Source organism: Manis javanica, chromosome 11 (genome assembly GCF_040802235.1).
Source record: "Manis javanica isolate MJ-LG chromosome 11, MJ_LKY, whole genome shotgun sequence".
Lineage (NCBI taxonomy): Eukaryota > Metazoa > Chordata > Mammalia > Pholidota > Manidae > Manis > Manis javanica.
The window spans coordinates 30,537,008-30,564,752 of NC_133166.1; the positions used below are offsets into that span (position 1 = coordinate 30,537,008).

Here is a 27,745-nt window from a genome sequence, read left to right on the forward strand (position 1 = left end):
CTATGGTCCTCATGCTGTACATTGCATCCCTATTACTTATATTATTACTGGAATTTTGTACCTTTTGGCAACCTTTTTTCAGTTCCCCCTTGTTCCTCTTCTAACCACAAATCTGAGGTCTTTTTCTATGAGTATTTCTTTTTTTTCAATTTATTATTTTTAAAAATTTTGGTATCATTAATCTACAATTACATGAGGCACATTATGTTTACTAGGCTCCCCCCTTCACCAGGTCCCCCCACAAACCCCATTACAGTCACTGTCCATTAACGTAGTAAGATGCTGTAGGGAGTACTTCTTTTTTAGATTACATGTGTAAGTAAGATTATCAGAGTATTTGTCTTTCTATGACTTATTTCACTTAGTATAATGCCTTCATGGCCCATCATGTTGTCACAAATGGTAGCTTTTCCCTTTTTTTATGACTGATGTTCTATTGTGTGTGTGTGTGTATTTATATATCACAACTTACTTATCCATTCATGGACACTTAGGTTGTTCCCTGTCTTGGCTATTGTGAATAATACTGCTAATGAACATAGGGGAGCAGATATCTATTTCTGGTTAGTGTTTTGTCACCTTTGGATATATTCCCAGAAGAGGAATTACTGAATCATATGGTAGTTCTATTTTTAATTTTTTGAGGATCCTCTATATTGTTTTCCATGGTGGCTGTAGGCTGTTTGACTCTTGATGATCCTTTAGGAATCAGCCCTATGTCATGTCACTCTTTCTGCAAATCTTCCCCCAGTTCTTAGATTGGGTTAGCTCCTCAGTGTTCCCACAGAACCCTCTGTTTATCTCTATTATAGTACTTAAAACGTTATATTGTAATTGTCTTGACATTTCTTGGAGACATGGGCTAGTAATATTATCTTTGCACTGTCCTTGGAAAATAATTATTATTTAAATTTTATCTGCTGAATGAATGAAAAATGATTGAATCATACACTGTTATATTAAAATTAGTCTGTTTGCATATCTGTTTTCCCTAATAAACTGTGACAGTCTAAGAGCAGAGACCAAGTTGTTCTTCATCTTTATATCCTTACTTTGTAGCATAGTACTTGGCTTATAGTAGATGCTAGGGAATGTTGAATGAATGATTGAATGACTGAATGGCAGGGTTGTCTTTTTAGAATTTCAGTGAAACAGTTTTTCCCAAGAGAAAGTATCTTTGGCTAATATCTGCTTATGGCTTATATTGAATAATTGACATTCTCAACTCTTCTGTACCCAGACTGGTAATCTATTTCAAAGATAATGTGCATGAAAAAATAACTACTCAATGAGCCAGTATTTTATGTGCCAAATGAGTGATATAGACAGATATTTCTTTACTGTCAGGCTAACTATAACATTCTTAGTTAAACCTTTGAAAGTGTGGAATACAAGCAACTACAGTTGACACTTGAGCAACACAGGTTTGAACTGTGCAGGTCCACTTATATGTGGATTTTTTTTTAATACAGAAAACATATTAGGGAGGGTGGAGCCAAGATGGCGGTATGAGTAGTTCAGTGGAAATCTCCTCTCAAAAACATATATATTTATGAAAATACAATAAATACAACTATTCCTTAAAGAGACACCAGTGCATGCAGTACAACAGCCAGGATACATCTACATCTGTGAGAACTCAACATCACACGAAGGGGGTAAGATACAAGCTGTGGCCCGGCGGGATCCGAACGCCCCCCCACCCCAGAACCCGGTGGGAAGAAAGGAGTCGGAATGGGGAGGGAGTGAAAGCCCAGCACTGCTAAACAACCAGCTCTAGAAATCCGCACCCGGAGTGCAGACACAAGGTGCATGGGGTGCTAGATATTAGAGAAACAGAAAAGCAAAACCTGTGGGCAGGTCCCTGCAACCAGCGTCCCTGAGACAAAAGAAAAGTGAGTGCTTTTTCAAGTCTTAAAGAGACAGGGACCCCACAGTTGGAGGAAGTTGTCCTGGCACACTTAGCCAGCAGCTGGGAATCCTGGGGAACTTTAGGCACCCTAACCCCCTCGGCGGCAGTGCAGCTCTGAAGCCCCTCACAGCACTAAGCAGCCTGCCAGTCATTCCCCCAACTGGAGTGGACCCCGACTCACTGGCCTAGTAGTGGGAGAGTGGCAGCATGCGCCGGGGGTGGTGGCACCAGAGGGGACCGGGAGCAGCCCGCGTGCGCCGGTGGTGCCAAAGGGGACTGGAGCGGCTTGTGCGAACCCACGGCAGCGGCGACCAAGTGGACCATGTGCACTGGCGGCTGTGGTGACAGAGGGGCCCGGGAGGTGTCCGTGTGAGCCTGCGGCAGTGGTGGTGACCAAGTGGCCCAGGAGCAGCCAGCACGTGCCAGTGGTGGTGGCGCCAGAGGGGCACGGGAGAGGCCCACGCACACATGCAGTGGTGCCAGAGGGAGCAGCCACACTCCCAGCAGCCAACCGGAATCCCAGCCCGACACACAGCTGCCCGGGCCAGACCCAAAGGCTGCTGCTGGCACACAGCTGCCCGGCAGGGGTGCCGCTATCATGGAGGAGTACACCTGGCATGCCTGCCATTCCCTGCAGGGCTCTGCGCTGCTCTGATGGAGACCCCGCTCACAGCAGCTTAGGGGATTAATCCGGCGGCTGCTCCAGGAGTGCGGGTAACCGACACAGGCAGAGGAGAAGGGCAAGGCATCCAGCAAGCAGGAAAGGACTTTCTTCTCCCAGCTGACACACCCACAACCTGCCTACAGCCACCGCTATCATCATGAAAAGGCAAAAAAATTTAGTCCAGTCCAAAATAGTCCAGACAACCCCTGAGAGAGGATCTGCAGAGACAGACCTAACCAGTCTCCCTGAAAAAGAATTCAAAATAAAAATCATAAACATGCTGACAGAGCTGCAGAGAAATATACAAGAGCTAAAGGATGATGTATGGAGGGAGATTACAGAAATGAAACAATCTCTGGAAAGATTTATAAGCAGAATGGATAAGATGCAAGAGGCCATTGATGGAATAGAAACCAGAGAACAGGAACGCATAGAAGCTGATGCAGAGAGAGATAAAAGGATCTCTGGGAATGAAACAATATTAAGAGAACTGTGTGACCAATCTGAAAGGAACAATATCCGCATTATAGGGGTACCAGAAGAAGAAGAGAGAGAAAAAGGGAATAGAAAGTGTATTTGAAGAAATAATTGCTGAGAACTTCCCCAAACTGGGGGAGGAAATAGTTGCTCAGACTACAGAGGCAGACAGAACTCCCAAGAGATGGGACCCAAAGAGGATAACACCAAGACACATAATAATTAAAATGGCAAAGATCAAGGACAAAGACAGAGTATTGAAGGCAGCCAGAGAGAGAAAAAAGGTCACCTACAAGGGAAAACCCATCAGGCTATCATCAGACTTCTCAACAGAAACCTTACAGGCCAGAAGAGAATGGCATGATATATTCAATGCAATGAAACAGAAGGGCCTTGAACCAAGGATACTGTATCCAGCACGATTATCATTTAAAGATGAAGGAGGGATTAATCAATTCCCGGACAAGCAAAAGTTGAGGGAATTTGCCTCCCACAAACCACCTCTATAGGGTATTTTAGAAGGACTGCTCTAGATGGGAGCACTCCTAAAAAGAGCACAGAACAAGACACCCAATGTATGAAGAATAGAGGAGGAAGAGTAAGAAGGGAGAGAAATAATCATCAGACTGTGTTTATAATAGCTCAATAAGCGAGTTAAGTTAGACAGTAAGGTAGTAAAGAAGCTAACCTTGAACCTTTGGTAACCACGAATCTAAAGCCTGCAATGGCAATAAGAACATATCTTTCAATAATCACGCTAAATGTAAATGGACTGAATGCACCAATCAAAAGACACAGAGTAATAGAATGGATTAAAAAAGCAATACCCATCTATATGCTGCTTACAAGAGACTCACCTCAAAACCAAAGACATGCACAGACTAAAAGTCAAGGGATGGAAAATAATATTTCATGCAAACAACAGGGAGAAAAAAGCAGGTGTTGCAGTACTAGTATCAGACAAAATAGACTCCAAAACAAAGAGAGTAACAAGAGATAAAGAAGGACATTACATAATGATAAAGGGCTCTGTCCAACAAGAGGATATAACCATTATAAACATATATGCACCCAATACAGGAGCACCAACATATGTGAAACAAATACTAACAGAGTTAAAGGAGAAAATAGAATGCAATGCATTCATTTTGGGAGACTTCAACACACCACTCACTCCAAAGGACAGATCCACTGGACAGAAAAGAAGTAAGGAAACAGAGGCACTGAACAACACACTAGAACAGATGGACCTAATAGACATCTATAGAACTCTACATCCAAAAGCAACAGGATACACATTCTTCTCAAGTGCACATGGAACATTTTCCAGAATAGACCACATACTAGGCCACAAAAAGAGCCTCAGTAAATTCCAAAAGATTGAAATCCTACCAACCAACTTTTCAGACCACAAAGGTATAAAACTAGAAATAAATTGTACAAAGAAAGCAAAAAGGCTCACAAACACATGGAGGCTTAACAACATGCTCCTAAATAATCAATGGATCAATGACCAAATTAAAATGGAGATCCAGCAATATATGGAAACAAATGAAAACAACAACACAAAGCCCCAACTTCTGTGTGACGCAGCAAAAGCAGTCTTAAGAGGAAAGTATATAGCAACCCAGGCATATTTAATGAAGGAAGAACAATCCCAAATGAATAGTCTAATGTCACAATTATCAAAATTGGAAAAAGAAGAACAAATGAGTCCTAAGGTCAGCAGATGGAGGGACATAATAAAGATCAGAGAAGAAATAAATAAAATTGAGAAGAATAAAACAATAGAAAAAATCGAAGGAACCAAGAGCTGGTTCTTTGAGAAAATAAACAAAATAGACAAGTCTCTAGCCAGGGACAAAGAGAGTCAACACATATCAACAGAATCAGAAACAAGAAAGGAAAAATCATGACGGACCCCACAGAAATACAAAGAATTATTAGAGAATACTATGAAAACCTATATGCTAACAAGCTGGAAAACCTAGGAGAAAAGGACAACTTCCTAGAAAAATACAACCTTCCAAGGCTGACCCAGAAAGAAACAGAAAATCTAAACAGACCAATTACCAGCAACGAAATTGAAGCGGTAATCAAAAAACTACCCAAGAACAAAACTCCCAGGCCAGATGGATTTACCTTGGAATTTTATCAGACATACAGAGAAGACATAATACCCATTCTCCTTAAAATTTTCCAAAAAATAGAATAGGAGGGAATACTCCCAAACTCATTCTATGAAGCCAATATCACCCTAATACCAAAACCAGGCAAAGACCACACCAAAAAAGAAAACTACAGACCAGTATCCCTGATGAACATAGATGCAAATATACTCAACAAAATATTAGCAAACTGAATTCAAAAATACATCAAAAGGATCATACACCATGACCAAGTGGGATTCACCCCAGGGATGCAAGGATGGTACAACATTCGAAAATCCATCAACATCATCCACCACATCAACAAAAAGAAGGACAAAAACCACATGATCATCTCCATAGATGCTGAAAAAGCATTCGACAAAATTCAACATCCATTTATGATAAAAACTCTCAACAAAATGGGCATAGAGGGCAATACCTCAACATAATAAAGGCCATATATGATAAACCCACAGCTAACATCATACTGAACAACGAGAGGCTGAAAGCTTTTCCTCTGAGATCAGGAACAAGACAGGGATGCCCACTCTCCACTCTAAAACTACTAGAACTAATATTGGAATTCACCAATGTTGCAGGATACAAAATTAACACACAGAAATCTGTGGCTTTCCTATACACTAACAATGAACTAATAGAAAGAGAAATCAGGAAAACAATTCCATTCACAATAACATCAAAAAGAATAAAATACCTATGAATAAACCTAACCAAGGAAGTGAAAGACCTATACCCTGAAAACTACAAGACACTCTTAAGAGAAATTAAAGAGGACACTAAAAAATGGAAACTCATTCCATGCTCCTGGCTACGAAGAATTAATATAGTCAAAATGGCCATCCTGCCCAAAGCAGTATACAGATTCGATGCAATCCCTATCCAGTTACCAACAGCATTCTTCAATGAACTGGAACAAATAGTTCAAAAATTCATATGGAACCACCAAAGACCCCGAATAGCCAAAGCAATCCTGAGAAGGCAGAATAAAGTGGGGGTATCTCGCTCCCCAACTTCAGGCTCTACTACAAAGCCACAGTAATCAAGACAGTTTGGTACTGGCACAAGAACAGAGCCACAGACCAGTGGAACAGAATAGAGACTCCAAACATTAACCCAAACATATATGGCCAATTAATATATGATAAAGGAGCCATGGACATACAATGGGGAAATGACAATCTCTTCAACAGATGCTGCTGGCAAAACTGGACAGCTACATGTAAGAGAATGAAACTGGATCACTGTCTAACCCCATACACAAAAGTAAATTCTAAATGAATCAAAGACCTGAATGTAAGTCATGAAACCATAAAACTCTTAGAGAAAAACATAGGCAAAAGTCTCATGGACATAAACACGAGGGACTTCATGAACATATCTCCCTGGGCAAGGAAAACCAAAGCCAAAATGAACAGGTGGGACTATATCAAGCTGAAAAGCTTCTGTACAGCAAAGGACACCATCAGTAGAACTAAAAGGTATCCTACATTATGGGAGAATATGTTCATAAATGACAGATTCGATAAAGGGTTGACATCCAAAATATAGAAGGAGCTCACACACTTCAACGAACAAAAAGCAAATAATCCAATTAAAAAACGGGCAGAGAAACTGAATAGACAGTTCTCTAAAGAAGAAATTCAGATGGCCAACAGACACATGAAAAGATGCTCCACATCGCTTGTCATCAGAGAAATCCAAATTATAACCACAATGAGATGTCACCTCACACCAGTAAGGATCGCCACCATCCAAAAGACAAGCAACAACAAATGTTGGTGAGGTTGCGTAGAAAGAGGAACCCTCCTACACTGTTGGTGGGAATGTAAATTAGTTCAACCATTGTGGAAAGCAGTATGGAGGTTCCTCAAAATGCTTAAAATAGAAATACCATTTGACCCAGGAATTCCATTTCTAGGAATTTACCCTAAGAATGCAGCAGCCTAGTTTGAAAAAGACAGATATACCCCTATGTTTATCGCAGCACTATTTACAAAAGCCAAGAAATGGAAGCAACCCAAGTGTCCTTCAGTAGATGAATGGATAAAGAAGATGTGGTACACATACACAATGGAATATTATTCAGCCATAAAAAGAAAACAAATCCTACCATTTGCAATAACATGGATGGAGTTAGAAGATATTATGCTCAGTGAAATAAGCCAGGTGGAGAAAGACAAGTACCAAATGATTTCACTCATATGTGGAGTATAAGAGCAAAGAAAAAGTGAAGGAACAAAACAGCAGCAGAATCACAGAACCCATGAATGGACTAACAGTTACCAAAGGGAAAGGGAGGCTGGGTGGGAAGGGAGGGATAAGGGCGGGAAAAAGAAAGGGGGCATTACAATTAGCATGTATAATGTGGAGGGGGTATGGGGCAGGCTCTGTAACACAGAGAAGACAAGTAGTGATTTTACTGCATCTTACTACACTGATGGACAGTGACTGTGAAGGGGTATATGGGGGGACTTGGTGAAGGGGGAAGCCTAGTAAACATAATATTCTTCATGTAATTGTAGATTAATGATACCAAAAAAATATTATCTAGTGGTAGTGGTGCTGTCTGCTGAAATAATAAAATAATCCCCTTAAAAAAAAACATATTGGAAAGATTTTTGGAGATTTGGGACAATTTAAAAAAACATGCAGATGAACCATGTAGCCTAGAAATATTGGAAAATTAAGAAAAAGTTATGTATGTCATGAATGCATAAAATATATGTAGATACCAGTTGATTTTATCATTTGCTACCATAAAATATACACAAATCTATCAAAAACATTAAAATTTATCAAAACTTATACACAGAAACACAGACTGTACATGGCGCCATTCTTAGTCAAGGGAAATGTAAGCAATACATATAATATAGAAATATGTCTTAATTGACTATGTTATCAGTAAGGCTTCCAGTCAGCAGTAGGCTATTAGTAGTTGAGCTTTTGGGGAGTCAAAAGTTAAACACAGATTTTTGTGTGGGAGGTCAGTACTCCTAACCCTGCCGTTGTTCAAAAGTCAACTGTACTTAGAAGATGTTATTGGTTAATTGGATTAAAATGGAGGCCTATATAGTAGGCTTGTCTTTCTGTTTTACTTGGCTTATATAGTATTTATTTTGGACTGGTTCATTGGAATTTTTCCTTATTCCCTTTTAGGTCCAAGACAACTTTGATAAGATTGAATTCAATAGGATGTGTTGGACCCTTTGTGTCAAGAAAAACCTCACAAAGAATCCTCTGCTTATTATGGAAGAAGATGCATTTAAAATATGGGTTATTTTCAACTTTTTATCTGAGGACAAGTATCCATTAATTATTGTGCCAGAAGAGGTAAGTTGTAACTGGGAACTTTATACATGGCTGTCTTAGCATTTAATACATCTAGCTTGGAACTGTTAGTTTTAGTTCAATGTAAATGTGGAAGGAGATCCTGGATTAGTGTTTTTATATCAGAGGCAAAACAACTTGAATCCAAAAAAGTCCGAAACTTAGTGATTTGGGCTCATGTAATACCGTGGAAATTTGCAGACAGGGTAGGGCTCTTCCTCTCTAAACTGACAAAATTATGGATGAATTCAGCATCGTGTCCAAAGAATTTTTATTTAGTACAAGTCACAATGTGATTTTCTATTTGCATAGTGGTAAAACTGTAAGAACTGGTTGAGTGATGCTGTCTGGGAAATACATGGGATCCAGAATACTGCTTTTAAGGCTGTCTTAGGTGAGGAAATACTATTCTTGTTCCAAAGTCCAAGATGGTGATTTTTTTACTATACTTTTCAAAGTAAATGAAAAATGACATCTACTTGTTTTGTTCTGGGTTATTTTCGCTGAAGTTCCAAAGGAAAAAAAATATAGGACTAAGGTTTCTGTGTTCTCTTACTGTCCTAAAAAATTATACATATAATGCATGCTGATTACAGTAGTAAAGTTAGAAGAGACTAATAATATGCAAAATTAAAATTAGCTGTAGTTCTCCCCTTAAAAAAAAAAAGTCATCTGTAATCCCTTAACCTTGGACAAATTATTTAACCTCTTGAGTTTTAACTTCCTCATCTGTAAAATAGGGCTCAGAACAATGTTTAGCTCTAAGGGTTGTGAGATTCTGCATTTCAAGGACTTAGCTGAGTGTACAGCATGCAATATGTACCTAGTAAATGTGTTAACTCCAATGATTACTATTGCGCACATTTTTCCACACTAGTCTGCTATTTCCTTAGTGTAAATTTCCAGCAGTGGAATTTTAAGTTCTAAGAAATGCATACTTCCAAGGTAGGATGAGCAATGCAGAACTACCCCTCAGAAAGTCTGTACCAGTTTATACACCAACTAGCAGGTGTTGAAGTTTCTCATTATTATCCATTCTGCTAGTATGGAGTCTTGCCTATGATATCTATAATTCATGTTCACGTTAGGAAAATCTATTTAAAAGTTTACATGGCAATTTTTTATTTAAAGTTAGCAGATATTTACTGACTTGTAAAAATAAGTGTGCACGAAGAGGAATACAAAGTGAAAAACATTACTTCCTGCCTTCAAGGAATTTGCAGTCTGCTTGGGGAAAAAAATGTCAAGTGTAATTCAAAGCAAAATAGACTACCTGTTATAAGAGAGAAACAAATGCCGTGCTAATAAAGAGAAGGGAATGATGTATTCCAGCTTGGTGAAAGTAACGGATCAGGGAAGGTGTTTAAGAGAGGCAGAATAGTGTGTTGTGGTTTTTAAAAGCAGGGTCTTAAACTTTTCCATAAAGGATCAGACAGTAAATATTTGAAGTTTTGTGGGCTTTTTGGGCCATACTATCTCTGTCACAGCTATTCAACTCTGCTCTTATAGCATGAAAGCTGCCACAGACAATATGTTGTGCTTCAATAAAATGGATGTTGAAATTTGAATTTTCTATACTTTTCATGGGTTATGAAATATTATTTTTGATATTTTTCCCCAGCCACCTACAAATGTGAAAACTGTTCTTAGATCATGTATGTAGGGAAACATGCTGTGAGCCAGATTCAGCTGCTGGGCTAGATTTGACTTGTGGGCTGAAATTTGTTGTTCCCTGGCTAAAAGCAGTCAGATTTCCTGGATTTGAATTCTGGCTCCATCACTGTTGTCTAGCTATATGACCTTGGGCAATTACTTAATTTGTTTTTGCTGCAGTTTCCTCAACTGTAAAACAGGGCTAATGCTAGTATCTACTATGTACTATTCTTGTGAAGATCAAATGAAGAAAATTTCTGGCCCTTAGAAAAATGCCTGTTAAGTCTTGGCTGTTATATTTATGGGTAAAGTAGCACTTGTGCTGGGCCTTAAAAGATGGGAAGAATTTTGACTTGTAGAATGTAGAGGAGAATTCTGGCTGGAACAAACAGTGGGCAAGGGTATGTGAGGCAGGAAAGGAAAGGGCATGTTCTGAGATGAGTGAGGGATGCACCTTGAGTGAATTGCCAGCAGGATGCTGACTTGGAAACAGTCAGAATGCCTGATTTAAGCCAAAAAGGAATTTTTTAGAAGAATGTTGCGTAACTCACAGAATTGCTATGATGGCTGAACAACCTGGCATGGAGGCTCTGCAGCCTGGAACTGTATTGGTCACTCCAGTGAGGAGCCACAAGGAAAGTGCTGCTGCCCCCAGAGGGTAGGAAATTGCTCTTGTACTGTGGGACACCTCTGGCCCTGCACTCTGGGTGCGGCCCAGGCACTCAGATCTCCCTGCAGGTGTTCCTGCTACCAAGGAGAGTTCTGTATGTTCACCTCCCAATTCACAACCAGGGGATGGTGCCTCTAAATGGCATGGCGTAGGTCAGGTGCCAGTAGCTAGCTGCAAAAGAGGCCTGGAAGGGTCTATTTGCATTTTAACTTCTACACTGGGAGTGAGGGAATTCCCTGACATAAAAAGGGGGTTAGAGGCTGGGTAGTCAAAAAGAATGACACATGTCTTGTCTAATTGTAACATGATTCTGTGAAAAAGAGTGGTGGTAAATGAGGCTGGAAAGAGTTCTGACTTTATCCTGTGTGTACAGGGAGCAGTGAGCCATTGATGATTTCTGAGCAAGAGAGTGACAGGTAAATAGATGAAATATGGAGAGATGGCAAATGGGAAGTTAGGAGGACATAAGTGACATTGAGGACTAAAATCATGTCACATCAGTGAGAATAGAAAAGAAGATGAGATGGAAGGGACTTGGAGGCTGTCACAGGACTAAGTTCATAGTGCCTGGCTGTGTGGAAATATAGACAGCATTCAGGTCTGGGCAACTGGAAGGTAATACAGTGTAGTTGCTTAAAGTGTGATCTTTGAAATCACACTGCCTGTTTAAATCCTGACTCTACCACTTTTTAGCTAGGTGACCTTAAACAGATTACTTACTTAATCTCTCTGTTTGGGTTTCCCCTTCTGTAAAATGGGGATAACTACTTTCTTGGGCTATTGTGATGACTAAAATATTTGATATATGTGAAGTGTTTAGCATAGTGACTGGCCCCACTTAGTCAAGACACACATGGACTAAATGGTGTGTGTGTGTCTGTGAGTCAGTGACAGGATGACGAACATATTGGGAATGTTATGTATGTTGGTGTGTTTGGTAGATTTGGCATTTTAGGTGGGACATCCTTGAGCTGTCCTGTATTCAACTGGAAGGTTACATCAAGAGTTTTTGAGAGGCCAGGTCTGGAGACAGAGATGGTGAAGCCATGAGACTAGGTTAGACTCGCAAGTGAGGAAGAGATGGTAGTGGAAGAAGGCAGGGCTGAGGACAGAAGCTTGACCATTTCTTTAGCCAGAGGAAGTTGATTTGGTAAAGGAAGCTGAACTGAATTGTCTGTGAGGTAGGAGAACTGGGAGAGTGTTGAGTCACGGGTGCCAAAGGAAGAAAAAGTTCTAAGAATGAGAAGAGTTACTGGCATTAGATTTATAGAAACATTAGAGGATGATGAGTGAGAAGTTGCCCTTGTGTTTAACAATTAGGTGGTCATTACTAATCAAAAACATAGTTTCACTGTAGTGGTGGGAACAGTTTCTTAGTGCTTAACAACAATAATGATGCAATTGAGTCTGTTTAGGGGAAATAAAAATAAAACTTGCTATGAAATTTTGTCCACAAAAATTGTCTCGCTTAATACAGAGACATATAGAAGGGAATGGAATATTGATAGGTAGAGAAAAAGATATACCAATGGTATTTTTAAAACCTAGCTGCTGCTTGAAAGAATTATGCTAGTAAAATCTCCAGGAATGTGTTTTAAGACATTTTGTAGTTACACTCAGTGTTCTTAATTTATTTGTGTTTTCTTTGGAACTGGAGGTGGGATGACTACTCATGGTGTTTTGGTTCTTTCCACATTAAAATATTTATAGCAGAGTTAAAAGTGACCTTGTTCTGATTTCAGAACTAGAAATTACTGAGTAAGGAGACTTAACCTTATTCCTTGCAGCAGCTTGTGCTTGATGTGGAGGACTTGTCGTTGGCTTTAAATCATCACTGCGGCATGGGCTGTGAAGGGAGCCGGTGAGCACAAGCTTCCTGACTGCTCTGCTTAAGACACTCAGAAGATTTCTGCTCCAGGAGGCCCAGAGAAACTGGGACTCACATGAGCCTTGCCATGTGCCATGACTCTATCATTGCCTATACCCCACGAGCCCAGCCATGACCTGCAGCTCGTTACCTTCATCTTTGCAGGCTAACAGGAATGTCTTATCCTCTTTCTAAACGAGTTAATCTGATTTGAGGATGGAACAGCCTCTCTTTGACAGGCAGAGCACCTTGTCATGGTATTGTTTGGACAAACTCCGTTTTGATGCACTTAACTCTCTCAGCATGTCTTCTGCTAAGAAGTAGAATTAGAGTCATTTTTACAGATCATTCCTCTGTGGCCAGGAGTACGTGTGTGAGGAAAGAAGGGATTGTTGGAACAGATTTAGGGGGAATTGCTTTGTTGGCTGCTGAACCAGTCTCCTGAGGTTTAAAATATGGCCTTGTATTTATTGAGCTCTCAGCACATCTCCTGGCCTTTGGCCAAGCACTGCAAACTCAAGATTGCAACTATTTTAGGGAAAACACTAGAATCATAATGTTTCTTAAGGTGGCCATTCTCTGTTAGATTTTGTTTTTTTCCTAAATATGGTAATAACATTAAAAAAAAAAATTTTAAACTAGTTTTAGATTTACAGATTTTGATAACATATAATGTAAAAACAAATATATTAAAAAAATAAAATTTGAAGTATAATGTCTTAATTTGTCATGAGTGTGTATGTGAGTTTAATTTGTAATCTTACCAACAGTTTTAGGCTTTATAAATTTAAACTAATTTTTATCCCAATAATCTACCTACCATGATGATCATTTGTATTTTGTTTAAGTCCAGAATGTTTTTAAGTAAGATTTCATTCTCCAGCCTTGACTAGTATTATATAAAATAAAAATAACAGGGATAGTTATATGAATAACATAAGTGGTAAAAAAACTTTGCTTTTGATTCAGTTTCCCATCACTTAGAAGGTGATGTCAAGATTTTTAAATAAATATTTAAGTGAATGACTTAACCACACAAAAGTCAAAAAATAGTATGTCCCTGTTTGAGATGGTTCTGCAATTTTTATCAAATGATGTGGCTGGAAATGTGTCTGTAAAGTATAGCTTTTACACTAGTATTCATTTTCTGCCGAACCAAGAACAAACAGTGTGTGTTTATTGTGGGCTTATTTGGAAGTTACCTTGATGCAATTAAATATCTAACTTTGAAAAAGTTTTCAGAAACCCTCTGTGAAACAAAACCTGAATTGTTAAGCCAATAAAGACCTTTTTAAATGATGACAGAGAAAATCTGGAATTGAAGGCCTTGAAAATCACATTCAGCTTGAAAGTTTACTCTTTGTTATTTTTGGTGAAACTTGCTTGGAAGGAGGAAGTAAGCTGCTTCCTGAAACCGAATAAGCTCTAGAGTTGATACAGGCCCCTGGAGACTAACATGGCAGCACGTGATTTATTATTTCATATAACTGAATAGTTGAGAGTGGGAATATTTGTTTCTCCTTGACCAATGTAAAGTAGTAAGAGCTCCTTAAGTTATTTGCTTGTAGTGAGTATATGCTTGTGTTGAAAGTCAGCAGGAAATAAATCCAAATTACTTGTCTGGCACAGTCACTGGTAATGCTGAGCAGCTGCTGGGTGTGGATGGCAAACTCAGAGCGGTTTGGGAGCACACCTTCAGAAAGGTGCAGGATGAACCTGGGAAGCTGTCTCTAGTGCTGAATTTGCTACTTACTAGGCACTTTCTGAGAAGTTACAAACAAAAAAATCATACCTGAAGCTCGGAGAGTGAAGGACTTGGGGTTGTTCACAGTGGTAGATGTGGAAAAGTATGGCTGTTTCCTGACTTGTAGTGTGAATGGTCAGTTGATGCACCATCTTGTCACTCCCACTTTTCATCATTCTTTGCGTCCAGTACATGTGGCCATATGCTTGTGCTTCTGTTGGCCTTACTACTAGTTAATGCCTGTACTAGCTCTGCCTGTACTCCCTCTGCCCCAAGTGTGATCAGGCAGTATTGAACTATTGTACATGTTAATGCTTCTAAATTATTTTATTTTGGGAAGTTACTTATCTTACTGTCCTTTTTGACTTTCTTTTTCTTTCCTATCTTTCTTCAATATCTTCTTGTTTTTAATTTTTTTTCCCCTCTTCTCTTTTTTGTTCCCATTCTCTTCTTCCCTCATGCGTCTCTTCTTAGCCTTTTCCCTTTTTCTCTCCCTGTTACTTCTACTTAAGGCCCAAGAAAATAATATCTGATAATAATTATTAAAAATAGTAATAATCTTAACAGTAGATGACATGTCTCCATCAAGAAAAAAGAAAGACCTAAGTGTGTTTTTCTCCAACAAGAAAACATTTGTTACACACCTTCATATACTAGATTTAAGAGGTAATCTCCATTCTACAGAAATTTACAATCATCAAATTAAATCACTATAATTGATATTTTTTGACCTTGTAATATTTTGTGAATGTACATTTCTTTCAAAACATGCTTTTTTCTATTGTTGGCATTCTTTTTCTGTTAAAATATATTATTTCATAAACAACATTATAACCAAATTAATGGAAGTGCAAAGAAGAAAAAGAAAATAATTAATTCACAGTCATATCTATAATAAATTAGACTTAGTATGTCTCTGTTTTCCTCTAGTACTTATCAAAATATTTCCATAATCTTTTATTTTATTTTCATTTCCATAGTCTTTATGTAGAGGAAATTTTAGGTAAATTTAATTTTATATTCTTCTTGAAGTTATTTCATAAATGCTTTCTTAAATGGAATTTTAAATGGTTGACTAATATACCACTTAGTGCAGAAGAAAGTAACACTGATAGACTATTACTGTTCTAGGCATTGTGTGAAATATTCCATATTTATCTCATTTTATCCTCATAATTCTATATGATGTTTGTTATTATGTCCATTTCATAGATGAGAAAATTGAGGCTTAGTTTATTTCAGTTTAGTGAACACTAACTGAACTCTGCTACATTCTAAGTATGATGCTGAGTTCTGGAAATTCAAAGAAAAGTATGGCCCTGCCTATAAAGAATTCAGACGATTGTGCGGAAGCAGATGCGTAGAGATAATTTCTGTACAGTGTGCTAAGTGCAGTTGACATAGAAGAGGAACAGTGGACCTGGGTTAGTGTTGCTCAGAGCAGTTTTGCTAGAACAGTGCTTCTCAAACTTAAATGTGCATATGGAAGTACCTGGGATTCCTGTTAAAATGCAGGTTTTGATTTTTGGATCTTCAGTGGAGTCTAAGATTCTTCATTTCTAACAGGTTTCCAAGCAATGCTGCATGCTGCTGCTAGTCCAAATACCTCATTTTGAGTAGGCATATCCGATACGATGTAGAACTTGAACAAATACTAGGTAGCCAGATACAGAAATGGGGAGAGGTATTCTAGGCAGAGGGAACAGCCTGAGGAAAGGCATAGAAGCATAACCAATAAGAAGTGGGTAAACTACTTACAACCTATGGCAGGTGTTGCGAACTATGGCTTGCTGGCTGAATCTAGCCCACAGCCTGTTTTTTTTTTTTTTTTTTTTTTTGAGAGGGCATCTCTCATATTTATTGATCAAATGATTGTTAACAACAATAAAATTCTGTATAGGGGACTCAATGCACAATCATTAATCAACCCCAAGCCCAACTCTCAACAGTCTCCAATCTTCTGAAGCATAATGAACAAGTTCTTACATGGTGAACAAATTCTTAGATAGTGAATAAGTTCTTACATGGTGAACAGTGCAAGGGCGGTCATCACAGAAACTTTCGGTTTTGATCACGCATCATGAACTATAATCAATCAGGTCAAATATGAATATTCGTTTGATTTTTATACTTGATTTATATGTGAATCCCACATTTCTCCCTTCTTCTTCTTCTTCTTATTATTATTTTAAATAAAATGCACAGCCTGTTTTTTTAGTGCATGTGCTAAGAATAGTTACATTTTTAAAGGGTTGTAAACACCCCCCCAAAACAAAGAATAACATATAACAGGGATGCACAAAACTTACGATATTTATAGTCCAGCCCTTTCCAGAATAAGCATGGGACCCCTGATCCTAGGGTATTGGTGGTACTGATGGAGTGTAAAATCTGTGGCAGGGACATGGCAGAAGACATTTTTAGAGACAGTTGACAGGGGGATGATCACTGAAGGAGGCAGAGGAGCTTGGCCTTTATCATTGGCCAGGACACCATTTAAAGAGGTAGGTGACAGGCTCATGTTATGTTTTAGAAAAATCTCTCCTGCAGAATACAGACACAAGGGGACAACACTGGAGGCATGGGTACCAACTAAGGCCTGAACAAAGGCAAATGGAATAGGAGGCGACAGATTTGAGAACTGACTGAGGCAAAGCTTTTCATTCTCTTTTCACTGCAGCCCATGGGAAGATAAACATTTTATTTCATTACTCAGCACACAAAGAAACGTCAAAAAACAGTATTTGTTTTTACTATGAATGAACTCAAATATTTTTCATTCCATTAAAGAAAATTCTCGTTACTCCCCACTAAATTCATTTCTTATGGGGTTATAATCTATAGTTTGAAAAATGCTGATCTAAGGAAGCAAAAACAGTAGGATTTTGTCATTGACTTGATGTAAGGGAGGGAGAACAAGGATTTGCATGGGTGACTGGTGTTGTTCCCAACTAAAATCAGTACTAGAAGGGGAGGCCATATGGAAGGTACAGATGATTCATGAATTTTTAGACATTTGAGTTTGAGAGCCCTGCAGGATACCCAGGTTTTCTAAAAGAAGATATCAATTTCTCATTCAGTATTACTGCTTCACTTTTTTGTTTAATTGCTATTATTTTACTAGCAGTATTTTCTACTATTTTTCTGCACAAAGATATGTGTTTCAGGGTTTAATAAGCTTTTCCAGCCCAAGTTAGGAATTCAGCCATTGGTTACAGCATTGTCAGTGTTCTACTGGGAGCAAGCAGCATGAATTTCAAATCATTGGCTTACATGGAAAATTTGTTAATTAGGGATTAGTTTGTACATACTGCTTTGAAATGTTTATTTACTTTAGTGCTTGCATATTTGTTTAGCAAGATTAATATTCTAATACACTGAAATATTTAGCCTACAGACAGTAATCACATCACATCAGTTAGTTTATGTATGATAGTACCTGTGGGCAATTTGCTTTAGTTCTGAATACAAATATACTATTAGAGGGTTATCAGCTTTTGATTCTTTTACTTATTCTAGGTTAGTATAGAACCTGTGGCATTTTATTCATACCCTCCTCCCTGATAGTATCATGATTCTTTTTTAAAAAAATATTTTAATTTTATTACTTATTTTTATTAAGGTATCATTGATATACACTCTATGAAAAACATAGTGGTTACTACATTCACCCATATTATCAAGTCCCCCCCATACCCCATTGAAGTCACTGTCCATCAGTGTACTAAAATGTCACTGAGTCACTACTTGTCTTCTCTGTGCTACACTGTATTCCCTGTGACACTCCCCACACCATGTGTACCAATCATAATACCCCTCAATCCCCTTCACCCTCCCTCCCCACCCACCTTCCCCCACCCTCCCCTTTGTAACTGCTAGTCCCTTCTTGGAATCTGTGAGTCTGCTGCTGTTTTGTTCCTTCAGTTTTGCTTCGTCGTTATATTCCACAAATGAGGGAAATCATTTGGTACTTGTCTTTCTCTGTGTGGCTTATTTCACTAAGCATACCCTCTAGCTACATTCATGTTGTTGCAAATCATAGGATTTGTTTTCTTCTTATGGCTGAATAGTATTCCATTGTGTATATGTACCACAACTTCTTTATCCATTCATCTACTGATGGACACTTAGGTTGCTTCCATATCTTGGCTATTGTAAATAGTGCTGCAGTAAATACAGGGGTGCATATGTCTTCTTGAATCTGAGATCTTGGTTTCTTTGGGTAAATTCCTAGGAGTGGAATTTCTGGGTCAAATGGTGTTTCTATTTTTAGTTTTTTGAGGAACCTCCATATTGCTTTCCACAATGGTTGAACTAGCTTACATTCCCACCAGCAGTATAGGAGGGTTCCCCTTTCTCCGCATCCTCTCCAGCATGTGTTGTTCTTAGTCTTTTCGATGCTGGCCACCCTTACTGGTGTGAGGTGATATTTCATTGTGGTTTCAATTTGCATTTCCCTGATAATTAGTGATGATGAGCATCTTTTCATGTGTCTGTTGGCCATCTGAATTTCTTCTTTGGTGAACTGTCTCTTCATATCCTCTGCACATTTGTTGATCGGGTTATTTGCTTTTTGGGTGTTGAGGCATCTAAGTTCTTTATATATTTTGGATGTTAACCCCTTGATGGATATGTCATTTTCAAATATATTCTCCCATACTATAGGCTGCCTTTTTGTTCTGTTGATGGTGTCCTTTACTATACAGAAACTTTTTAGTTTGATATAGTCCCATGAGTTCATTCTTGCTTTTGTTTCCCTTCCTCGAGGAGATGCATGCATTCAGGAAGAAGTTGCTCATGCTTATATTCAGGAGATGTTTGCCTATGTTGTCTTCTAAGAGTTTTATGGTTTCATGACTTACATGCAAGTCTTTGATCCATTTTGAGTTTACTTTTGTGTATGGGGTTAAACAATAATCCAGTTTCATTCTCTTGCATGTAGCTGTCTGGTTTTGCCAACAACAACTGTTGAAGAGGCTGTCATTTCCCCATTGTATATCCATTGCTCCTTTATTGTATATTAATTGACCATATATGGTTGGGTTTATATCAGGGCTCTCTAGTCTGTTCCATTGCTCTATGGGTCTGTTCTTATGCCAGTACCAAATTGTCTTGATTACTGTGGCTTTGTAGTAGAGCTTGAAGTTGGGGAGCATAATGCCCACAGCTTTATTCTTCCTTCTCAGAATTGCTTTGGCTATTCGAGGTCTTTTGTGGTTCCATATGAATTTTAGAATGATTTTCTCTAGTTCATTGAAGAATGCTGTTGGTATTTTGATAGGAATTGCATTGAATCTATAGATTGCTTTAGGCAGGATGGCTATTTTGACAATATTAATTCTTCCTATCCATGAGCACAGGGTGTGTTTCCATTTATTGGTATCTTCTTTAATTTCTCTTAAGAGTGTCTTGTAGTTTTCAGGATATAGGTCTTTCACTTCCTGGGTTAGGTTATTCCTAGGTATTTTATTCTTTTTAATGCAATTGTGAATGGAATTGTTTTCCTGATTTCTCTCTCTGCTAGTTCATTGTTAGTGTATAGGAATGCCACAGATTTCTGTGTATTCATTTTGTATCCTGCAGCTTTGCTGAATTCAGATATTATGTCTAGTAGTTTTGGAGTGGATTTCTTAGGGTTTTTTATGTACAATATTATGTCATCTGCAAACAGGGGACGTTTAACTTCTTCCTTGCCAATCTGGATGCCTTTTATTTCTTTGTGTTGTCTGATTGCTGTGGCTAGGACCTCCAGTACTATGTTGAATAGAAGTGGGGAAAGTGGGCATCCTTGTGTTGTTCCCAATCTTAAAGGAAAAGCTTTCAGCTTCTCGCTGTTAAGTATGATATTGGCTGTGAGTTTTTCATATATGGCCTTTATTATGTTGAGGTACTTGCCCTCTATACCCATTTTGTTGAGTGTTTTTATCATGAATGGATGTTGAAATTTGTCAAATGCTTTTTCAGCATCTATGGAGATGATCATGTGGTTTTTGTCCTTCTTTTTGTTTATGTGGTGGATGATGTTGATGGATTTTTGAATGTTGTACCATCCCTGCATTCCTGGAATAAATTATACTTGGTCATGATGGATGGTCTTTTTGAAGTATTTTTGAATTTGGTTTGCTAATATTTTGTTGAGTATTTTTGCATCTATGTTCATCAGGGATATTGGTGTGTAATTTTCTTATTTTGTGGGTGTCTTTGCCTGTTTTTGGTATTAGAGTGATGCTGGCCTCATAGAATGAGTTTGGAAGTATTCCCTCTTCTTCTACTCTTTGGAAAACTTTAAGGAGGATGGGTATTAGGTCTTCACTAAATGTCTGATAAAATTTAGCAATGAAGCCATCTGTCACAGGGGTTTTGTTCTTAGGTAGTTTTTTGATTACCAGTTCAATTTCATTGCTGGTAATTGGTCTCTTCAGATTTTCTGTTTCTTCCTTGGTCAGGCTTGGAAGGTTGTATTTTTCTAGAAAGTTGTCCATTTCTACTAGGTTATCCAGTTTGTTAGCATATAATTTTTCATAATATTCTCTAATAATTCTTTGTATTTCTGTGGTGTCTGTAGTGATTTTTCCTTTCTCATTACTGATTCTGTTTATGTGTGTAGACTCTCTTTTTTTCTTGATAATTCTGGCTAGATGTTTATCTATTTTGTTTATTTTCTCAAAGAACCAACTCTTACTTTCATTGATTCTTTCTATTATTTTATTCTTCTTGATTTTATTTAGTTCTGCTCTAATCTTTGTTATGTCCCTCCTTCTACTGACTTTGGGCCTTATTTGTTCTTCTTTTTCTAGTTTCATTAATTGTGAGTTTAGACTGCTTATATGGGATTGTTCTCTTGTCCTGAGGTAGGCCTGTATTGCAATATACTTTCCTCTTAGCACGGCCTTGGCTGCATCACACAGATTTTGCGGTGTTGAATTATTGTTGTCATTTGTCTCCATATATTGTTTGATATCTGTTTTTATTTGGTCATTGATCTATTGGTTATTTAGGAGCATGTTGTGAAGCCTCCATGTGTTTGTGGGATTTTTCATTTTCTTTGCGTCATTTATTTCTAGTTTCATACCTTTGCAGTGAGAAGCTCGTTGGTACAATTTCAATATTTTTGAATTTACCGAGGCTCTTTTTGTGACCTAGTATATGATCTATTCTTGAAAATGTTCCATGTGCACATGAGAAGAATGTGTATTCTACTGCATTTGGGTGTAGAGTTCTGTAAATGTCTGTTAGGTCCATCTGTTCTAATGTGTTGTTCAGTGCCTCTGTGTCCTTAACTTGTTTTATGTCTGGTTGATCTGTCCTTCAGAGTAAGTGGAGTGTTGAAGTTTCCTAGAATGAATGTATTGCATTCTATTTCCCCTTTTAATTCAGTTAGTATTTGTTTCACATACGTAAGTGCTTCTGTGTTGGGAGCATAGATATTTATAATGGTTATATCTTTGTGTTGGATTGACCCCTTTATCATTATGTAATGTCCTTCTTTGTCTCTTGTGACTTTCTTTGTTTTGAAGTCTATTTTGTCTGATACAAGTACTGCAACTCCTGCTTTTTTCTCTCTGTTAATTGCATGAAATATCTTTTTCCATCCCTTGACTTTTAGTCTGTGTATGTCTTTGGGTTTAAAATGAGTCTCTTGTAGGCAGCATATAGATGGGTCATGTTTTTTTATCCATTCAGTGACTCTATGTCTTTTGATTGGTGCATTCAGACCATTTACATTTAGGGTGATTATCGATAGGTATGTACTTATTGCCACCGCAGACTTTAGATTCATGGTTATCAACAGTTCAAGGTTAACTTCCTGACTATCTAAGAGTCTAACTTAACTCACTTAATATGCTATTACAAACACAATCTAAAGGTTCTTTTCTTTTTCACCTCCTGTTTCTTCCTCCATTCTTTATATATTAGATATCATATTCTTTACTCTTTGTCTATCCCTTGATTGACTTTGGGGATAGTTAACTTAATGTTTAGTAATTAGTTCTTCTACTTTCTTCACTGTGGTTTTATTTCCACTCGTGAGAGCTATTAAACTTTAGGAACACTTCCATCTGTAGCAGTCCCTCCAAAATAGACTGTAGAGATGGTTTGTGGGAGGTAAATTCTCTAAGTTTTTGCTTATCTGAAAATTGTTTAATCCCTCCTTCAAATTTAAATGGTAATCTTGCCAGATAAAGTAATCTTGGTTCCAGGCCCTTCTTCTTCATTGCATTAAATACATCATGCCACTCCCTTCTGGCCTGTAGGGTTTCTGCTGAGAAGTCTGATGTTAGCCTGATGGGCTTTCCTTTGTATATGATCTTATTTCTTTTTCTGGCTGCTTTTAATAGTCTGTCTTTATCCTTGATCTTTGCCATTTTAATTACTATATGTCTTGGTGTTGTCTTCTTTGGGTCCCTTGTGTTGGGAGATCTGTGGATCTCCATGGCCTGAGAGACTATCTATCTCCTTCCCCAGATTGGGAAAGTTTTCTTCAATTACCTCCTCAAAGACATTTTCTATCCCTTTCTCTCTGTCTTCTTCTTCTGGTATCCCTATAATGCGAATGTTGTTCCTTTTGGATTGGTCACACAGTTCTCTCAATATTCTTTCATTTTTTTGAGATCCTTTTTTCTCTCTGTGCCTCAGCTTCTTTGTATTTCTCTTCTCTGTTTTCTATTTCATTTATTCTCTCCTCCACCTTATCCAACTTGCTTTTAATACCCTCCATTGTGTTCTTCAAGGATTGGATCTCTGACCAGAATTAATTCCTGAGTTCTTGAATATCTTTCCATACCTCCAGTAGCATGTTAATGATTTTTATTTTTATTTCCCGTTCAGGAAGAGTCATGAGGTTCATGTCATTTAAATCTTTCTCGGGATTTGTATTAATAATTTTACTCTGGACCAGGTTCCTTTGGCATTTCATGTTTGTATATGGTGCCCTCTAGTGTCCAGAAGCTGTACTCTCTGGAGCTGCTCACCGAAGCAATGTTGGTGATCATAGGGGAGTGGTATTGGTGACTGGAGGGAGGAAAGAGCTGTTTCCTGCTTTCCGGCTGGTATGCCGGCCTCCACTGCCTGAACCAGTGGGCCAAGCATACAGGTAGAAGCATTTGTCCCAGAGCAGCCAGATATGGATCCCTGCTTTCCACAAGCGGCTGGAATTCCAGTCTCCCCAGGAACCCCACCTTTCCCAGCTTTGCAATCCCGTAATCACAAGAGTATGATGAAAGCACCATGAAATGTAGGTTTGTGCTCCCAGAGCAGATCTCCAGAGCTAGGTATTCAGCAGTCCCAGGCTTCCACTCCCTCCCTGCTCAGTTTCTCTTCCTCCCATCAGTGAGCTGGGGTGGGGGAAGGGCTTGGGTCCCACTGGGCCATAGCTTTGGTGCGTTACCCTGTTCCGTGAGGTCTGCTCTTTTTTCCAGGTGTATGCAGTCTGGTGCAGTCCTCTTTCCTGTTGCTCTCTCAGGGTTAGTTGTATTAATTATATTTTCGTAGTATATGCAGTTTTAGGTGGAAGCCTCTGTCTCACCTTTCATGCCACCATCTTTAATCTCTGTCAGATGTTGAATTTTGTTGAATGCTTTTCAGCATCTATGGAGATGGTCATGTGGTTTTTGCCCTTCTTTTTGTTGATGTGGTGCTTATCTGCTGGATTGATGTTGATGGATTTTTGAATATTGTACCATCCTTGCATCCCTGTAATAAATCCTACCTGATCATGATCTATGGTCCTCTTGATGTATTTTTGAATTCGATTTGCTAATATTTTGTTGAGTATTTTTACATCTGTGTTCATCAGGGATATTGGTGTGTAATTTTCTTTTTTTGTGGTGTCTTTGCCTGGTTTTGGTATTAGAGTGATGCTGGCCTCATAGAATGAGTTTGGAAGTATTTCCTCCTCTTCTACTTTTAGGAAAACCTTAAGGAGGATGGATGTTAGGTCTTCACTAAATGTTTGATAAAATGCAGCAGTGAAGCAGTCTGGACCAGGGTTTTTGTTCTTAGGTAGCTTTTTGATTACCATTCAATTTCATTGCTGGTAATTGGTCCCTTCAGATTTTCTGTTTCTTCCTGGGTCAGGCTTGGAAGGTTGCATTTTTCTAGAAAGTTCTTCATTTCTTCTAGGTTATCCAGTTTGTTAGCATGTAATTTTTCATAGTATTCTGTGATGTCCTTAGCAATTTTTTCCTTTCTCATTTCTGATTGTTCGTGTGTGTAGACTCTTTTTTTCTTGGTTAGTCTGGCTAGGGGTTTATCTTATTTTGTTTATTTTCATGCAGAACCAGCTCCTGCTTTCATCGATTCCTTCTATTGTTTTATTCTCTCAACTTTATTGATTTCTGCTCTTATCTTTATTATGTCCCTCCTTGTACTGACTTTGGGCCTCATTTGTTCTTCTCTTCCTAGTTTCATTAATTGTGAGTTTAGGCTGTTCATATGGGATTGTTCTTCTTTCCTGAGGTAGGCTTGTATTGCAATACACTTCCCTCTTTGCACAGCCTTCACTGCATCCCACAGATTTTGTGGTGTTGAGTTATTGTTGATATTTGTCTTCATATATTGCTTGATCTCTGTTTTCATTTGGTTATTGATCCATTGATTATTTAGGAGCATGTTGTTAAGCCTCCATGTGTTTGTAGGCTTTTTTGTTTACTCTGCATAATTTATTTCTAGTTTCATACCTTTGTGTTCTGAGAAGCTGATTGGTATAATTTTAGTCTTTTTGAACTTACTGAGGCTCTTTTCATGGCTAGTATATGGTCTATCCTTGAAAATGTTCCAGGTGCATTTGAGAAGAATGTGTATCCTGCTGCTTTCAGGTCAGGTATTCTCTAGATGTCTATTAGGTCCCTCTGTTCTAATGTGTTGTTCTGTGCCTCTGTCTCCTTACTTACTTTCTGTCTGGTTGATCTTTCCTTTGGAGTGAGTGGTGTGTTGACGTTTTCTAAAATGAAAGCTTTGCATTCTATTTCCCCCTTTAATTCTGTTAGTATTTCTTTCACATATGTAGGTGTTCCTAGAGATATTTTGATATTTATATTGGTTATATCATCTTGTTGGACTGACCCATTTATAATATGTAATGTTCTTCTTTGTCTCTTGTTACTTTCTTTGTTGTGAAGTCTATTTTGTCTGATACAAGTATTGCAACTCCTGTTTTTTTCTCCTTATTGTTTGCATGAATATCTTTTTCCATCCCTTCACTTTTAGTCTGTGTATGTCTTTGGATTTGAAGTGAGTCTCTTGTAGGCAGCATATAAATGGGTCTTGTTTTTTTATCCATTCAGTGACTCTATGTCTTTTGATTGGTGCATTCAGACCATTTACATTTAGGGTGATTATCAATAGGTATGTACTTATTGCCATTGCAGTCTTTAGATTCATGGTTACAAAAGGTTCAGGGGTAATTCCCTTACTATCTAACAGTCTAATATAATTCACTTAATATGCTATTACAAACAGAACCTAAAGGTTCTTTTTTTCCCTCCTTTTTCTTCCTCCTCCATTCTTTATATATTACATATCATATTCTGTACTCTTTTTCTATCCCTTGATTAACTTTGGGGTAGTTGATTTGATTTTGAATCTGCATAGTAATTAATTGGTATACTTTCTTTACTGTGGTTTTATTTCCTCTGGTAACAGCCATTTAGCCTTAGGAACACTTCCATCTATAACAGTCCCTCGAAAATAGACTATAGAGATGGTTTGTGGGTGGTAAATTCTCTCAGCCTTTTCTTATCTGGAAATTGTTTAATCTCTCCTTTAAATTTAAATGATAATGTTGCTGGGTAGAGTGTTCTTGGTTTGAGGCCCTTCTTCATTGCATTAAATATACCAAGCCACTCCCTTCTGGCCTCTAAGGTTTCTGTTACAGCGAAGTCTGATGATAACCTGATGGGTTTTCCTTTGTATGTGATCTTTTTTCTCTGGCTGCTTTTAATAGCCTGTTCTTATCCTTGATACTTGCCATTTTAATTATTATATGTCTTGGTGTTGTCTTCCTTGGGTCCCTTGTGTTGGGAAATCTGTGCACCTCCGTGGCCTGAGAGACTATCTCCTTCCCCAGATTTGGGGAGTTTTCAACAATAACCTCAAAGATACTTACTATCCTCTTTTCTCTCTCTTCTTCTTCTGGTACCCCTATAATATGAATATTGTTCATTTGGATTAGTCACACATTTCTCTCAATATTCTTTCATTCCTAGAGATCTTTTTTCTCTCTGTGCCTCAGCTTCTTTGTATTCCTCTTCTCTGATTTCTGTTTCATTTACTCTGCTCTACTTCTTCTAATCTGCTTTTAAATCCTTCCATTATATGTTTTATTTCAGATACTGAATACTTTAATGTTTGTATCTCATTCAAGAATTCCTCCCTGAGTTCTTGAATATTTTTCTGAAGCTCCATGGGTATGTTAATGATTTTTATTTTGAAATCTCTTTCAGGAAGATTGATGAGTTCAGTTTCATTTGACCCTCTTTCTGGCATTTGTGGAATTTTGGTTTGAACCAGATTCCTTTGACTTTTCATATTTGTAGGTAGCACCTTCTAGCACCCAGAAACTCTACTCTTTGGAGCTCCTTAGGCTCTGAAGCAGTGATGGGGTTTGTAGGCAAGTGGCGCTGGTGCCTGTCGGGAGGAAAGGGTTCTTTCTTGCTTCCTGGCTGCAGTACTTGGCTCTGCATTCAGGGCCAGTGGGCCAAGCAGGTAGGGAGAGTCTTGTGTGCTTTACACTTGTAGCTGCTGTAAGTGGCACCGCCCTCTGTCTGGCCTGGTGCAATGGCAGGGGCAGCCTGTTTGCGAACTGGTGCAGACTGGGAGGAAGGAACACAGGCTGCTTATCATTGTATGGGGCCTTGTAGCTGCGTAGCCAGCCAGGGAGATGTAGCACCTGAAGCTCCTGAAAGTTCCCAACCTGCTGGGCAGAGTGTGTCCAGATAATTTTGTCCACCTGTCCTTCCTCCTGAGCAGCAAGCTCTGTGCAATCCTTGCCCCATTAGCAGCCCTCTCACTGTTAGGAAGACTGTCAGACTGCCCGCCCTTTTGTTCCAGAGTGGCTGGTTGTGGATACGTGTTTTCCACAAGCAGCTGGAATCTCAGTCTTTAAGTATTCTGCCAGTCTTAGCTTCCCAACCCCACTAATCTCCAGAACACCATGTAATGTAGGTTTGTGTTCACAGAGCAGAGCTCGAGGGCTGGATTTTCAGCAATCCTATGCCTCCACCCCCTCCCCACTATTTTTCTCTTCCTCCCTCTTGT

General features: G+C 38.5%; 1 protein-coding gene across 3 annotated transcripts in view; it reads left to right on the forward strand.

Moving 5' to 3' along the window:
* Positions 1-27,745, forward strand: part of SWAP70 (switching B cell complex subunit SWAP70) — a 100,312-nt gene that overhangs the window by 52,044 nt on the left and 20,523 nt on the right. For all 3 annotated transcript variants that reach the window (XM_073216170.1, XM_073216172.1, XM_073216171.1), the window contains one exon: positions 8,384-8,557. In XM_073216170.1, the coding sequence (XP_073072271.1) occupies positions 8,384-8,557 (174 nt within the window). The remainder of the gene's footprint in view (positions 1-8,383; positions 8,558-27,745) is intronic.